At 41.1% G+C, this 17,647-nt stretch overlaps 1 protein-coding gene across 2 annotated transcripts in view; it reads left to right on the forward strand.

Annotated features, from left to right (window-relative positions):
• LOC146501569 (steroid hormone receptor ERR2-like) overlaps nt 1-17,647 on the forward strand; it is a 75,641-nt gene that overhangs the window by 28,952 nt on the left and 29,042 nt on the right. Inside the window, exons 1-2 of one of the 2 annotated variants that reach the window (XM_085133152.1) lie at nt 4,280-5,719; nt 14,377-14,792. In XM_085133152.1, the coding sequence (XP_084989278.1) occupies nt 5,670-5,719; nt 14,377-14,792 (466 nt within the window). In that variant the 5' untranslated portion in view covers nt 4,280-5,669. Of the gene's footprint in view, nt 1-4,279; nt 5,720-14,376; nt 14,793-17,647 lie in introns of those variants that run through there. The other variant, XM_085133153.1, reaches the window with a different exon arrangement.

Below are 17,647 nucleotides of genomic sequence, written 5' to 3' on the forward strand. Positions count from 1 at the left end.
CCAAAGACATTCTTAGAAGCTGCTCTATAATGCCATTTACACCATAGTATTTTAATCAATTTAACTGGCCTTTTTAGATATAGTTGGCTCAAAATGCTCTTTATAGTTTTAAAAATAGGACAAATGGTCTTTTGGAATCAGCTGGGGAGAAGTTTAATCTCATTGAATGGAGCCAAAGCCAGACGTTTAACTCCACACAGTGTAGAATACAAGATTATACCGGCCTGATATAGCCCTTCCACCACCCGTTTATTTTTATCCTCTATTAAGGCAGCGATATCCTTAAAGGCTGCCAAAATTATCCTGTAAAAATGCTGACTGGGAAATATGAAAGGTTCCAGGCGGGTCTAGTAAGCAATCTGTGTGCATGGTGGAGCAATGTGACTGCTGTGCTTGCTATACCAACAGGGGTGACCCCAGTTGGAGGGAGAGGTGAGACTAAATGAAAGTCATCCCTGGATCTTGGGGGAGCCGAGCCTGGAATACCAAGCCTCTCTCTCCGAAATGAGATTTGCTGCCAATGAGGCTGCTTTGCATAAATGTTTGCTTTTATTTATTTATTTTTTTAACTTGATGATTTCTCGGCAGCTAAACTAATATTCAGAAGCTTCTTTTACGGGCTCCGCCACCAAATCTCCGCTTAACTGTTTTGATAATTCTTTCACCCATGGAGGTAATTCATTCACACAAAGAGCTTCTTTCCTTGTGGGTTTGGGACGAACGAAGAGGATAATTTCCCTATCAAACGCGCTCATTTAAAACAGAAAGTTTCGCACTTAAGTTAACCGTTCCTCAGAGGGAAGCTCGTAATTGAAGAGTCACTAGTGCCCTGTGGGTGTTCTGAGACGTTGAAGTCGGTATGAGCCCAAATGGCAGCTCTGTGACATGAATTTGAGAACGTGCTATATTTTTCTTCTTTCAGACACTATCAGTGAGGCTGACTAATGTGCACACTTGCTATCATGCAGATCTAGATGCTCGTATGCATTCCTGTGTGTTTTATTTTTGTCCAATCAGTTGTGTTACCCACTTCTCTTTGGGCTAGCCGTTTTTATCGGCAGGGCCTAGACACGGACATGCGCGCAAGCATCGTAAGGCTTTAAAAAGCTGACGGCACCAGGCTCCCCTTTTTGCCAGCTTCCATATTGGAATGAACTTGAGATGAATGTATTGATCCGACAATGACACAACCTGGCTTTGCTTCAAAGGTGACTCCATCCCAGACCCTCTTGTGTTATGCAGTTGACATGGGCGAGTCGCAGAGGATTCGAGCGGTGTCAAGGAGTCGTTTAAAATTAGAGCGTGGGGGGTAAAATTGATTTTGTTTATATGTGATGTGATTAAACACAGCGGAGACCGTTTGCTGTCGCTGGAATCACAATCGCGGCTTTCAAAGATGCAGCGCAGGTTGGAGAAATGTCCTTAAGTTAATATATGCCATTTGGTGATTGCCTTTAACCAAAGTGACTTCTGATGAGTGAAAACATTTAACAAAGAGCACAATACGTAACAGCACCAAGAAGGCAGTGATTTAAGAGTTCATAACAGCGGATTTCTCTAATTATGATGCAGACTCTGCACTGAATACTTAGTCAAAGGTCTGATGGAGGCTGCTTAGCTAATTTGGGTGTCATCCCTCTCAGCCTTACATATTTATAATACATTTGCTCACAATATAAACTCCCGCAGGACCTTAAAAGATGTGTTTGGGGAAGCTGTATGCTCACATTTGGTCACACTCAGCCTGTTGCTTACTATCAGTGATGTCACATCAATATCCCACAATAGTAAATGATCAATCTTGAATTGACTGCATGGACATTTTTAACAGCACGAACCAGCAGAAGAAAAGGGAATCCAGTCACATTGTGGGAGTCCGGCTCTCGCAGTCAACGATATCGGAGCCCTGCAACAAGTCTCTCATTTACACAAGCGCTCACGTAGTTTTATTTTAACTGCCCTCAGTAAAATGAGAAATTAAGAGGCAAGAGATAGAGGCTAATAGCATTTATTAACCCAGCGTGAGCGGGCAGCGGGGCGACAGCGGTCCTCCACCAGCCCTGTCTCGTCCTGGTGGTTCAGTCGGCGCAGCCCAGAGAGGGGAGTGGAACATAATAAAGCCCAACAAATGCACCCAGCTGATTAATGCAGCCCTGTGGCTATAGTAATTATCCCTCTCCACACTCCTCCGGCAGATGAGCCAAACAAGTACGCGGCAGCGAAAGGAAAATGTGCAAATGATGGATTTGTGGGACTCAGTGTCTGTTTCGTGAGCTTTGTGTAAGAAGTCGAATGTTGACACGGGGTTTGTCGTTTCGGTTTTGCTGTGGCGGCGGAGTTGAAGGTTTTGCACTTGCAGAAGTTTAATGTCAGCAGTTTAATGTCTGTCTGGATTGAGTTACAAATTCCTCGTGGGTTTAAATAGATGAAAATAAATGTATCGATTTATTGCATGTAGACGAAAGAGATAACAGTATGTGTGTTTTCAGACAGCAACATACAACAAACTTTTAACTAGTATAAAGTGAGTCAAATAATTATATGCACTTAAAAGCAACACTGAATTTTTATTTTATCAGATTTATATGAAATGCTAGTACACTGATAAAGCAGCTTTGCAACGTGATCAAAAAGTCATATGTATATATATTGCACTATTCCTGTTAAGAATCACAAAGTGATGACAACAATCAAATGCATTAAAATGCACAAATCTCAAATGTAATGGTAATGCAAAAATAAATGTAATAATAATTCTATATTTTAAAAGAAAACCACAAGTTTTTTGGTTCTACCTTCATGCACCTTGATTATTTTCCGTGTCACTGATTTCTTATTATGTGAGTAATTTGATTAAAGCAACTGATGATTGTAGGCAACGCGCTGAGTTCATCAAAGTGGCCGCTGATCGAGTGGCGTGTGAAGTGAAACTTTAAAAACACCGGCTCCAAGAACTGAAGGTATTGTCTTGTGTTGCCTGCATAAATGAACCAACAAGAAACAGTTTCATCTGTACCGGCTTCTGGAGACTGAATTGAATGCCCAGAACATTTAGGAAGGCGTACAGAGTGAACTTCCTCCTGCTGATACACTTTCTTCATGGCGAGGTCAGAAGGTCAGCCATAACAGGCAGTTTGCTCGTGAATCAGGAATTTAATTACATACAAGCAGCGTGACAGGAAGACCGCGTCCCTCAGCCCACTACAATATGTCATTACTATTTATTGACACGTAACGATTTTGTCTTTTTTGCACTTTGGAGAAATCTGCAAATTTCTGGTCCTCTACAGAAATGTTTTTCTCACAATCCTTCTCGTCTTTGTTTTCATTCATTAACACTCACTGTTTACACTAGTCCAGATTTCACTCCAAAAATAAACCCAGATTCCCTCTCCTACTCAGTTGTTCTCCTCTAAATTACAGCCGTGCTGGGAGTTTACAGCGCTCAGAATGTAAAACGGCAAATGAGAGCAAAACTATAATGAGAGCCTAAACTGCTGCCTGACAATGCAGGGTGGTGCGAGGCTGGTCTGCACTGATCTCCTTAAAGAGACACAGTCACGGTCATAGAGCCGAAAATCTGTTTTTGCTTAAATACAGATTTAATGATTGGATTACGGTTTCTTCTTCTGAAGATAACGTGATGGTGGGATTACACAGACTGTGCGCTCAATAGATTTCCTGTAAGATGCCACAAAACCCTGTGTCTCTACTCTGTGTGAGCAGGCCGCGCAGAGGAAGGGAGACAAATTAGGTCTGGACGCAAGTATGTACCCACCTCAGAAAGCTGGCAACCCAAGAGCAGAGCGGGAAAGTGCAAAAAATGTGTAATTTAGCCTTGAATTAAGCATTGCCAAATAAAAATGTGTTTTATTTTAAGGTAGTCTGACATACACTTTACATTTTGCATAAAGTTATTCAGTCTTAAAAATACCAAAAGACCACTTTTTTTTTGGTTTGATTGGCACTGGCTCTATTTTCTGCATGTGAAATTATACATGTCATCTGAACATCAGTTCTCGTCTTCTCGGTCTCATTAAAAACATAAACATATCCCCCCTATTGATTATGTCTGGATGTCTTAATCGGATCAGCGGGAATAGCCGGATTTTCCATCGCAGGAAAGTACATTAAATGCTAAAATATTGATCAAAAATGTAATGGAGAATGCACAGCTGCTTTAATAAAGCAATCAGCCTTTTGCTCCTGTGACTCTGATATGGACTGACATGAAAAGAAAACGTTCAAATGTATAATTCCTTTTCATTTAAAAGATGGTTGGGAAACGGGAGTCTGTCCTGAGGCTTGTGGCGACACGGCAACGCTGTGATCAATAGGAGCGTGTGATGGGTTTTGTATCGATCGGAAAAATGTGGGTTGATGAAGTGGGCTGGAGGGGTGGGTGGCGGGGCTTTGGGTTTCCTCCGACGGGCTGCCACATTTCACGTACGTGGTAAAGATCCACTCAAACTTCTCTGTCGTCGTCATCATTATTATCATTCCTGCCGAGGTCATTATCACTCTCAGTTTTCCTACATCCTGCCTCGCTAAGGACGGGTAGATCCCCTCTCTTCACAGCGTGACTGGTGGAATGCTGTGGGAAGCAGCTGTCATTACTTTAAAGGAGGGCAGGCTGTGGAAAGCCAGATCCATGGTGGAGAGGATAAAAGACTAAAGGGAACCGTTTAGCTCCATAATCTGGCACTGAGCCCTTTAAAGCACCGTAAACAGACCTGTTCAAATCACCCTCAGCGAACGTGCCTCTACTTCTGTTTCTTGTCAGTTACTGCTGTCCACTTTTGTTTACCTCATCACTTTGAATATCTATCTATCTATCTATCTATCTATCTATCTATCTATCTATCTATCTATCTATCTATCTATCTATCTATCTATCTATCTATCTATCTATCTATCTATCTATCTATCTATCTATCTATCTATCATTTCTTTCTTTCTTTCTCTGTTTTGCAGCGCTCCCTTGTGAATGGAGGCCGACTAGTGGCCCATTAGCCCGTCTCATCTCAGTAATCTTTCATCACCATTGGCTGCTGGCAGGACAACCTTCCTGAATCCAGCCAATGGCGGTCGCTCCATATGCACCTAAACCACTCCCTCCTGTTCTTAAAGAGCCCCCTTGTCTTCAATGGAGACTCAATCCCCCCTCGCCGACTTACTCAGCCTGAGTGCGCTCTCACTGCTGCTGCTCTCCATCCATCCCTCTTATCTTTTACTCTCTTTCTCTGTCCACCAATCCCATCATCTGTGTTCTACCTCCTCTCGTTGCTCACCGTTTCTTCTCTTCATCTCTTCCTGAGGTTCTTGTTTTGTTTTTTCCTCTCTCCTCTTTCTCGGACCACCACTTTTCTTCTCACCGGCCGTACTCCTGAGCCCGAGCGTGCGGCACCTGTGCAGACTGGAGTTTGTTGGGCCGAGGCAGAAGGTTTTTCTTTTTTTTTCTTCTTCTCTTTTTTTTTTTAATTTTAAGTGTGCAGGTTGAACACAGGAGGGAGGGGAAGCAGCACCCGGGACCACCTGACCAATATATATTGAGAATATGAGGAGATTTAGGAACTGATCTCCTGCTTCAGCTTTTCCCCAGCTGTTTATCTGTTGTTGTTTTTGATTTTTTTTTAAATTGCAACATCTGGAATGCTTAACAAGGACTGATGGATGTTTCCGAACTGTGTATCCCTGACCCTCTCTGCTACCACAACCAGTAGGTGCTTCTTTATACAAATCCCTTTTTTCCCTTCTTGCTTAGCTCATCTAAACTTTTCTGTCTCTATTTAAGTTGACAAAAATTGTTTAAAAATGTTATAATTTGTTTTTTTAAAAAGCAAACTAAACTATTTCCAAAGACAGGGAGTTGTACAGGACATCAGAGCTGAGCGGTGGCTGCTGTGGCGTAGCCTGCAGGGAGACCGGGGAGCTGGTCTCTGTACAGCTCTCTAGCTTCTGCATCAGGATCCAGGGTTTAAACTCAGCTCGTAGGAGAGAGTCTCAGGCAGATTAATGCAGCCGGTATCCCGTGCACTGTCCTCCAGCACCAGCCGGTGTCCCGGGGAAAGTTAGTTGAAAGCGTGACACAGAAAAGTGTGTAACTGAAGAAGTAGATACGTGTCTGTCTGTGTTACTGATACAGCTCATCTCATTTTATTGTCATTTATAGTTTTTATATAAAATTGGTGGTTATGATTAAATAACACTGAGTGTTTAGTAAGGTAGATCACCTCCAAATGTGGCACAGTATGTGAGTAAAATGCAGTTAATACGAACAACAAAATGTGCACTTTAAAACTTTTTTTTTTCTTGCGCATGCATATGGTTATTGTGCATTTTCTTAGCACAAAGGCAGCTTTTTTTCCCTAACAAATGAGAAGTTAAAGAAACTCTCAAATCTCATTTGGAGCTCCAATCTTTATCATTGTTACAGTTCTTGGATACCTGGAAAAATAGTTATCTTATTTCCAAATGTGAGTGGACAGGGGAAACCGTTCACTGCATTCACTGGGATCCTCTTAATGTTAATCTGTAGATGGGATTGGAAAGGTTTAATCTGCTAAGCACTTTTTACAGGACTGCGATTAAGGATTTTTCCAACTCTGCAAGGCTCCACAAAAGAAAAAAAGGGGGAGCATCTCCTGAAGTGTTAAACAAGTGTTTATTCTAACTGCATCGGAGCTGCCACTGCACATAATCAGAACAAATGAGATCCTATCGGTTTGTGTTGGTTGAGCAAGTGAAATGACAAAACGTGTTTGTTTTCAGAAAAAGCAGCTTTGGTTAGAAGCTGTTCGCTCAGTAGAAATATGTGTCGTTTTAATGCACTTTGCACATGCATCAAAAAAAGCTCATTTTGGTGTTAAGTCTATGTAGTTCTATTGATCACGAAATAAAATGTATACGCTGCTGCTGCTGCTGCTCATGATGATAATGATTCAAAGCACTTCAACACTTCAGTCAAAGGTGTCATGCACACCTTGAAGGATGTACATAAATTTGATTTATTCATTGTAATCAAATGAATCACATAAAATTCCTTTTCAAAAAGGATGTAAATCATTTCCAGGCTGGAATCTTCAACCTCAGTTTTGTCAGTTGTTTTGATATTTTACATAAAAGTAACAGATCTCAATTAAATACGTCTGTTTCAAGCATCGTCTCTGAAGGCTCTAACTTTTAATATCACAGTTATTTCGTGGTGCTTTTAAAACACACAATCGCAAGCCTTTCATTTTTACACTCAAAAAACCTTCAAATGAAAACTCTGAAGTTTTAATTACATCTTTAAAGAAGAAGAAAAAACTATGCCAAATAGAAATTATTAAAAATGACAAATCCTACAATATGATGCTATTAACCCATCGTGACCCCAGACTGTGTCTGTGTCCATCTATGTGTGTGTGTGTGTCTGCATTTATGTATGCACATAAAAATATGCATGCGTGTGCTGACAAGTGAGTAGCTGGTTATGCATGCTATACCTGCACCCTTAAATACTTGTTAGGTCATATTTGATAGGCCAGCACTACACTAACATCACAACTCTACATATTTTTACTGGTTCTGCTTGAGATGAACGATTCTACACTTGGAATTTCTTATTTCAAAATGTATTTGTAAGCGTTAAAGTTGCATTAACCATGTTGTCCTACATTTTCCCACATCGAGAAGTCGCACGCTGAAAATCTGTGTGCTCAGTGTCACATATATCTGTGATTAGTTAGGTTTGCCTCTGCTTTCAAACCCTTGGAGACTTTCGCCTTACAACTATCATACTGGCCCGAGGTGAAAGGTCAAAGGATTTTAGTGTCCAGCTGTCAAACCACATTTCTGATGCTAAAGCAAATACCTGCTTTGTCAAGAGACCAAAATATTAGTTACATCTAGTGATTTATTCTTTCTGAAAATGTGCACGTCGGGATCGTGTTTGCGTGTTGTGGACCAAAATCAAAATAAAATGCAGCTGTACATAATTGCATATGACCTACTATTTGCATCAGCCTCCACAGGTGCTCTCCACTACTTCATGTCAGTCAGAACCATCTGCTTTAAAATTAATGGAGGCAGTTTTGAATTAAGAGTCGTGTTAGACATGTTTTTTTTTTTTACACCTATTGCTTTATTCTTCTTTTACAATAACTGCTTTTTTTAAATTATAGAAATTCTAATACTTATTAATTAACTTGTTATTAACAGCGTCACATGAAGATGAAATATTCTGCTTGCTCAAAGATTTTTTCCACTTGTTTTACCTGCTATTCCCACAGGTGTCCTCCCCAAGTAAACAAACAGGAATGCATAAGCGACCAAATGTATGCAGACACAGATAGACAGACATGTGCACACACATGTAGACCAAAGAATCACACACTGACCTGGGATCTAATTTTAGCCGTCCAATACATAGAAACACCTGACTGTGTCTGTTAAAGAGGAGCACATCATCTTATCATGCATTGCATCTGTAATTTGTTACGCTTAACACACGGGTCTTGCTGTGATTAAGATGCACCCGCCATTTATTCTTTATTTGTTTTTGTTTTTTAACACTTGGCGTCACATACGGATACTTGAGGTAAAATTAATTTGATTGCAAAGGAGTATTTAAAACCCTGAGCATAAGGAAAATAGTTCCTGGAGTTGCCTGTTATTTAGGGGAATTCAAGCATTACAAATTTGCAGTGAGTGCAGTTCACTATCTGCAATCAGTGTTTTTTGCAACATTTATTTCCATCCATTCGTGATCGATCTTGCACTCATTCCTTCTTTCGTGTGCTGTCCAAGGTTCGAAAGAGTAAATTGGAGTTTGAATATTTCACTTTATGTGTACTCACAGCTCCCGGCCACCTTTTCGCACTTCACCAGTCGCCGTTTGGTTTGTGTCAGACTGCTTGAAAAGGATCCAAACCTTACACGAGGGCTGTGATCTCTACCAACTTTGTTTGATAGTTGGCTGATCTGACCAGCAGAACTGACTGGAAAGCCAAAAGAATCCACTGACGGATGGAGAGAGCAGGTGGTGGGAAAGTGCTGCATTGTGTTGAAACTGTGGTGAGGGGGGGGGGGGGGGGGACAATCTGCTTCCTTCCAACTTCACCACCAGCTTTGAGTTTTCATAAAGCTGACAAAAACTGGCTGAGATAAAAACAGCTCTGAACGTGTGAAGTCGCTGCTGTGTTTTCTCATGACTGTCGCGTTCACTGTTAGCAGTGGCTACTCCTTACGAGCCGAGCTTTGTTGGTTCTGTGTGATGGCATGAGGGGAGAAATAGCTTCATCACATGTCACGACCGCCCCTCTTGTTATAGATATATCCTTTAGGTGGCCTGTTAAGACTCTGAATTCATCAGGCTGGAGATGGACACCTTTTTTTTCTTCACCTGCTGTTCAATCAAACATGAATGTGCCTTTCAAGTGCTCAGGCTGAGTGTAAGCAGCAGTGAGAGGACTTCTTAGAAGGAGTTTGTTTTATTGATCAAATGAAATTAACACACACACACACACACAAAAGGAAAGAAGCAGTGTGCGTCTAATCATGGAGTGCGGGTCAGCCGGCATGTTTAATTTAATGGGCCTCATCGTAGCTTCACGAGGTCTCACATTGTGAACTTAATTCCTCTTCACCACGTTAATTTGCATTGTGTCAATTGACCGGAGCGCTTACTGTATCAGCTTGAGTCTCACTTGAAATTCAGTCCATGCTCTAATACCATTAGGCAAATGCAAAGTTGTGTCATTTACACATTTGGGGGAGAAAGAAAAGGGGGTGTGGGGGTGGAAGGGGTAGGAGGGGTGAGAGAAAAGCCAATTTGTGCCGAACAAGACTCGCTTGTGATTATCAGTGGATGTTATTACTGTGGAGAAGCAGACGTTTGAAGGTTATGTTTCTGGGCAGTAATTGAAATGCAAAATAACATTAGGATCGATGGCCATCTCTGTTTATTTATGAAATCAATATCGTAACTGTCCCTCATGAGTCCTTCTCTGATTCCCAATGACGGCTTAAGTCTCTGCTCGTTTATTCTTTCTCCCCCCCGTAACCTCCTTCTTCTGTCTCTTTTTAAAAGGCAGTTAGGGGTGTGTTTGACTTTGCAGAGAGAGCAATTTCCTAGAGGTGCTGGATGTGTATGTAGATGGGGGTTGATACTCCAGGTAAGGAGACATCATCCATGTGGGAAATCTATGCAGTCTCTCCTCGTGGCAGTGACATTGAAGAGGCCATATGCTGGAAATTCTCTGTATGGTATGTGTGTGAGTGTGTGCGTGTATGTGTGAGAGATAGAGAAGAAGAAACAAAGTATATCTATGTGATGCAAAACTAGTGCTGGGACTTACTACCTGAGATAAAACGACATTAAAACAAATGATGTCAGAGCAAAATAACTTAGAGAATGACTTTCCACCTTCGCAGCACAAGTAAAGGATATGCTTGGTTCCACAAACTTATCATCAAGCTTTAAACTGTGGTTTTAAAGCAGTTGCAAAGAATACAATACAATCTGATCCATTTTAAACCAGAATCACTCAGTATTATGTACAAATCTGTGTGTGGAATGCACATAGTCGAACATTAGCATAAACACATTAAATACACATGCAAGTACACTAAACATAAGCTCAAATGTATCTGAAAAAGAGGGAAGAGATAAATCAGTCACACAACAATGCAAGAAAATCCGAACAACTTCAGGAATAAGATGCTCCGAAAAGAAGAAACCTTCACCCTTTAGAGGCAAATACAGTAAATACTTCTGTTCAGTTGGCAGATTTTTTTTTGTTGTTGTCACATTTAACTGTAGGTTTGCGTTTCCTTGACTGAATCTGCAAGGTTGTAGCAAAAGATTATTAGATTATTAGATTATTAGAAATCCTGTTTCATGTGTTTGCTTCTATCAAATCAGCACATTACAGGGATAGCTCTTTTAAATGTGTATTCATTATAAATATATGAGAAAAAAAAGCAATATTCGCAGCAGCGAAATTTAAGAACACACACATTTTTGATGACCTTCATTTGTGTCACCCGCATGTTGTTGTTACCACTTAACACTTGGAGACACACGCTACCCCCATTTTCCCACTCGCATGACCATTCATTTCCCAGACACCGCGGCCACTGACTAACAGTGTAATCTATGTGTCAGGCGGGAAGGGGCACTCCGTTTAAAGCTGATAGAGTTTGCCCCAAACAAGGACAGCCTATCATAGAAAGATTAATGAACTAATTTCATGCATGGCTCCTTGCCTCTGTCCTTCTGTGCTTCCATGTTCGACTGTGTGTTCAGCACCGTGATTTACGCTGTGTTCCCTGCTACAAGCTTAACCCCAAGCTCAACAATAATATTTCCTTTATGCGGAAAAGTGCACGGTAAAAATTTGGAGAGCCGTATATATTCGCTCCTTCACCCAAGACAAGGACAGCATGAGGTCATTTACGGAGAACTGTTTTAAATATGCATTTTCTTTTTCGTGTTTGAGTGGCGGTGTAAATTTATCGTGCTGAAATTCAGGAGGCTAGACAACATATTTCATGGAGAAGAGGTGGATAGATTCGGGATTTATGTTGGGAAGCTGGGGATCTGCGGCTCTGCCAGCATGAGGAGGCATGCCAAAATACACACATGCACATGCAAACATCTGAGATTTCAGCTGCTCTGTCTGGACATTTTCCGCACCTATCTCATGTTAGCTTCAAAAAAACGGTCCATGATCTGAGGGTGCATCACAGTCCTGTCGCGTTAAACATTCTGGACGACTGTATTTTGTCGTACAGAGTAGTCTCTTGACGTGTGGTGGAGAGACTGGAACGCGTGCATCTGCTGCTCCGTGGTGTCCATTGTGGGACTGTGTGGGCCTCTCAGAACAGAGAAGGCAGGTGACCTTCACGTCTGTCTGATGAGTCCTGCTTGTCTGCTCCGTTTGTACAATTTTTCTGCGCAGCGGAGCAAACACTACCCCATTAGGTATTAGCTGCAGTGCGTGTGTGTGTGGTTTTTTTTTGTCAAGGGAGTGGGACAGGTTGAGGAGAGTCAGGCTGTGGTTTGAAAACTCTATGTCTCTTTATATTGGGGCGGGTGGTGGGGGGCGACCAAATTATGAAACTATGAAGCTATTTCTGTCTGCACGAATTGGTGGTTCGTGCCATTATTTCATTTCGACAGATTTGAAAGGGCCCATTAGAAATTTCCATTAAACCTAACAAAAAACATCTCCCCAGCGTTGCCGTGTGCTAAGTGTGGAATGAACTACTTTTTACGTATGCCACAATGTGCTATTCCATAGGGAATCCCCCCCTATCTGGCTGCAATGATGTATTAACTATTACCAGGCTGGTCTCTCTCCACTTCAGCTTGGAGAAAATATATCGTCCAATTGACTCTAGGTGAATGCTGATTGCTAACAAGATTTAACATGAGTCATCTGAGTCTTTTATAAGCCACAATATCCTTAGAATGAAGGCTAACACAATGCTGTATCTCTCAATCTCGCACTATGTTAACAGTCTCGACTGATTAAAAATGCATAAGGAATGTCTGGGGCCCGTAAGAGGAGGGTTTATTTTTTCATGCCTCATCTGGAACAGGAAGGAAGCCGAGGATCAATAGATCTGATCTGGGCCCAGGGGTAGAGGCTATCTCCTCCTCCTTTTCTCTTCTTTTCACTACTCGTTTGCAGTTAAAAAAGAAAAAAAAAAGAGGTTTCTTGGCTTTAAATAAACACTTGTGCAAAGGAGGCAAAAGAAGGAAAATGAATTTTGAAACACAACACCATATTTTAAAAAAAAAATGGAGACAGATCCTGGCAGTAAAAAAAGCCAAAAAAGTTCAGACTGTAAAGCAGCATTAGCTTGCTATTAGTTTCAGACATTCCCATCACGCCTTTCCGCCACTCTCACCGCATATTTATGACTCATAAGAATTTAAGGGCTGAAGTTCTGTAAGGTCAACACCAACTGTGACAGACAGAGCCAGCAGTTCTAAGACCAACCCGGGCCTCATTTCATGCTTCGTTTGAGAGAATATTATTGAATTACAGCAAGGAGCGCAACATACACTGGCTTTGCGGCCTCAAAGAGAAATGACTACCCACCAGTAGCGGTAGTCGTTAAGTAGTCGTTTTTTTTCTTTAATCCTACCTTTGTAGTCTTTATGATGGAATTCTTGGAATAAGGCACTTCCTCTGCCAGCTGTAACCCAGCACCTCCACTGGCAAAATAACTGGGACTATTGATTGGGTCATCTATTACCCACAATCCTCCATATGCTGAGTGTAACACCTCTCTTTGTCCATTAACAGCCTTCTGAAGTTTCATTCATTCATTTACTTCTGGCAGCCGACCAATTGTGGGCATTGTTTGCAAGATGTATGGGGCATCTGTTGACATGGTCGTTAGTTACCATTTTGCCTGAGAGGAATGAGCTACTGCACTATATCACTTGGCATTCCGGCGCATTAATGGTTGTGTGTGTAAGGCAATCTATCAAACTCAGGTGAACGGGCTGATGAATTTCTTGCAGAATGAGTGGCGGATGATGGTAGCAGGCAAGACTCGGTACAGTCACGGCGAAGCTTTTGTGCTCTGTTGTTCGGTCCTCTATTTTTTTCACTTGGGGGTATTTGAGAGCCTTTGCGTTCTTTTTATTTAAAGAAAAAGTTTTAAAAATGCGTGAAGAAAATGCAGTAAAACGGTTAATATTTTTAAAAAGTTTGCTAATTATTAATACTGAGATATGTTACTTTTATCTTATTAGTTTGTGTAATAAAATATTATTTATATGCCAAAGCTCAGTGTCCCCTAATGTGGTTTCTATGCCAATATGACAGTTTTTGTGTTTTGTTTTGTTTTTTTCCAAATCACAATTTCTTTCCTAAATCCAACCAAACAACTCGTGGAAACGAAAGTTAAAAACAACACAAACCATGGTGTCTTTCTGCCTACTTATATATGTGCTTTAAAACAAGTGGTTTGAACTCCAACATATCACCCCATGCTCTCCTTTTCTTTTCTCTTTTTCCTCACACACAGTCAGTCAAAGAAGGTTAAAGAAGGAAACAAGGTTAGGAGAAGGGCAGCCATCTGTGCCCTTCTCCTAACCTTGTTTCTCCTCGAGGTTTCTCCCACTTAAAAGGGAGTTTTTCCTTCCCACTGTCGCAAATTGCCTTCTCATAGGGGGGTTGTCTGATTGTTGGGTTTTTCGCTCTAATACTGTGGTGTCTTTACTGTACAGTATAAAGCATTTTGCGGTGACATTATAAAAATTGAGTTGAACTGAATTAAACATTCATTTCTTTTCAAAAATTTGGAAAACCATTCCCTGTAAATTCAGTTTCAAAACTGACTGACGTTCCGACTCTGTTTGTGTTTCTCCAGGTTACTAACCAGAATGCCCTCCGAGGACCGGCACCTATCCTCGAGCTGTGGTTCTTATGTCAAAACTGAGCCTTCCAGTCCTTCCTCCTCGCTCATAGACACTGGCAGTCACCACAGCCCCAGTGGCAACTCTGACGCCAGCGGCGGCTACGTTAACGTTGGCAGCGGACGGTCACACACCCTGGACTCCCCCCCAATGTTCAACCCAGGCATGCTGGGAGGCGGCAGCGCCTGCTTACGCCGCTACGAGGAGTGCTCCGGCGGCATGGCCGATGACTCGCCAATCAAGTGCGAGTACATGCTCAATGGAATTCCCAAGAGGCTGTGCCTGGTGTGTGGCGACACTGCCTCGGGGTACCACTACGGAGTGGCCTCCTGTGAGGCCTGCAAAGCCTTTTTCAAAAGAACGATACAAGGTACTTTTTTCTTTCCCACATTTCCTTTCACATTTCACTGACTCACCTGAGCTGTCAGTAAAACTGTCTTTTAGGTGGTGGGTTCTTTGTATTTTTGATACAATAGCAATAGAAAATATGAGTAAAAATGTCTGCTTTTTGGATTAACTATAACTTATGAATACTTAGAAAAATGCTCTGTGGGGCATTTTTGCATCTTTGCGTTTGTAGCTGTTTAAGTACTGGTTTATTTTAACTACATTAGACAGAATAATATTCATTCACAACACCACAGATAACCAGATAAATCAGAGGATGTGGAGAACTGATCAATAGAAGAGAAATGAAGAACCTACACACGTTAAAAATGTTACAGTTTTCATTACATTTTTGATTGTTTTTTTTCTGTGGATTATCAGATCAATCGATATTGATGGCCTCCGTTTTTTTTTTTTGTTTTTTTCAAAATAAATAGCAAAAAAAAAAAACACTTGTCGATAGGTGTTACCAACTCACAGATATCAAAACAGCGACAGGCGAACAGCACCAGATAAAAATGTTACATTGTTATCTTTTTTTTCCCTTGAAGTGGCCATAAAAAAACAATGATTTGTATTTCTTAATATTTATTCTAAAAAGTAAATTATTGCTAATGTTGTTACATGAAAGCATTGAAGTAAAGAGATGAGTAATTTTAGTGAAACTGAATTTTAATCAAACATAAATTTATACTTAAAACAATAAATTCCTGACTTTCCAACAGTACTTTTAAGCAAGGTGTATTTTCACTCTTGTCACAATAGAGAAGTGCTACTTTTTAATGATTTTAAATACTTTACGTTCACTTGAATACGTGGCCGTGCGTGTCACAGGTTCCTCAGTGCTTTCATGGGGCTAATACGATGTGGTGTCTACCGCAGGCATTAGGCCCAGACCGCAAATCTGCTCTAGTTTGTGATTTTTTATGGCGAATCATACATCTGGCACTGAATCTGCCATGTGTGGGATCCGTTCCAGAGTAATCTTTTGGACAGAGATAATGCGCCACAAACCGAGATGCAGATTTTTTTAATTTGATTTGCAGCATTTGTGTCTGGATACATGGAGTCAGAGTGAGGGCACATTAAGTCAGGCAAATTTGAAAAGTATTCTGCCTAAATCCCTCTAAATTACTGAAGCATGAAGCATCTTTCAGCACTGTTTTTTCCTTTTATTTTATTGGCTTTTGTTAAAATCCAAAACAGCGCATTACTGTCAGAATAAAGATGGAAAACGTGGGACTGATGTGAGAGCTGGTTACCTCACTTGGTCTTAAGACTGAAGCTCTTCAGCACTCTCTCTAATTACGTCACATGTTTACAAAATTCTGACTTTTTCTAATAACTCTTAACGTGATGATGACAAATATACCAAGCCTGATCCTGATATATATCATTTTTCTTTTTCTTTGGCAGCGAGGTCTTTTTTTCTAAAGTTTTTGAACAAGGGTCAGGGGTAGCCAGGGTATTTTAGATGTCCTATTTCTCATTATTAATTATCAGACATTTCTAAAAGAAAAACACACACAAAAAAATAGAGACAGCAAAGACATATTTTCCAAAACTTATTATTTATTTACAAATTTTTTTGGCTGCCCATTTTTAGGAAGGCCTTTCCTGGCTTAATTAGCCTATATGAAAATGGCTGGATTGTGGATCTTAGGAGTATTTTCACTTTTCATGTACAAGAGGCTAAAGCATCTTTGGATTGGGAGCCTTAGAAAATGTAGGAAACCCCTACTTTCTTTCAAGTTATCAACACAAAATCTGTTGTTCAGTCCACATGCTACACTTTGTTGGGTTTTACTGAATGTTTTTGGCCTTTTGTCCAAATCCTGCATGCCTATTTATGACCAATCATTGTTAGTTAAAAGGCTGCTCGTGCCCCAGTAATGCTGATGTGTGACTTTGCATTGTCTTACCGAGATCTCTCTCTCTCCTTCTCATCTTCTTCCTCGTCACTGTAGCCTTCTTCTTCTTCTTCTTCTTCTTCTTCTTTTCACTCTCCTTCTTGGAGGACAGGCCTGTAATGAGCTTAATCTGTCCGTCATTCGTCCTGAGCCACGGGAGTTTCAGTCAATAACAATCAGTGTTGGGTGACTGTAATTAGGAACCAGGCATTTCATTGGGAGAAAGTCAAGAAAGGAGGGTGGGAGGTGTGGATCCGTTCCTTGCCCCCAGGCCCCTCTAGCCCTCACCCAAGGGGAAGGAGACAGGGTCCAATTAGAAGCAGAGGCACGTGTTGTGGTGGCAATAACAGAGGAAGGGAACAGCGAGACGGAGACGCTGAAGAGTCCTCTAAATAAAGGCGGTGGGACGAGGGACGGGGTAGGTGGTCATTCACAGAGAGGAGAAGCCGCTTTAATGGAATGGTAATCAGGAAGGGGGTCCCGGCCTCGGTAAAGGAGGAGGACAAGGAGAGGTCCAACTTGAGTGGAGATGCACGTGGATAATAGCATAGCATAATAATATATCAAAATTTAGAGGGAAAATAAGAGAGGTTAAGGAAGGATATTAGAGTGGTTGAAATGTCCTTTGAGAAATAAAGGTGGACACAAGACCTGATTAACTAAGAGGGTATGCCGACAGTGAGCTTTTAGAGGTAGACAATTTAAGTCTATTGTGGACCCCCGTCTCACCCACCCACACCCAACAAAAAACACACACATGCAGTCATATTTGACCTATCCTGTTATTTTTGGATTACTGTTTGGTTTTGAAGGAAGAAAATTTGATATCCAAGCAAGTTCATCAACCTCAGAAGGTCATAAAATATTGCATGTATGTAGTACAGAGAATAAGTTGAACATTTCAGCCATGCAGCAAACTGTAATGTTG

Source organism: Neolamprologus multifasciatus, chromosome 15 (genome assembly GCF_963576455.1).
Source record: "Neolamprologus multifasciatus chromosome 15, fNeoMul1.2, whole genome shotgun sequence".
In the NCBI taxonomy this organism is placed as follows: domain Eukaryota; kingdom Metazoa; phylum Chordata; class Actinopteri; order Cichliformes; family Cichlidae; genus Neolamprologus; species Neolamprologus multifasciatus.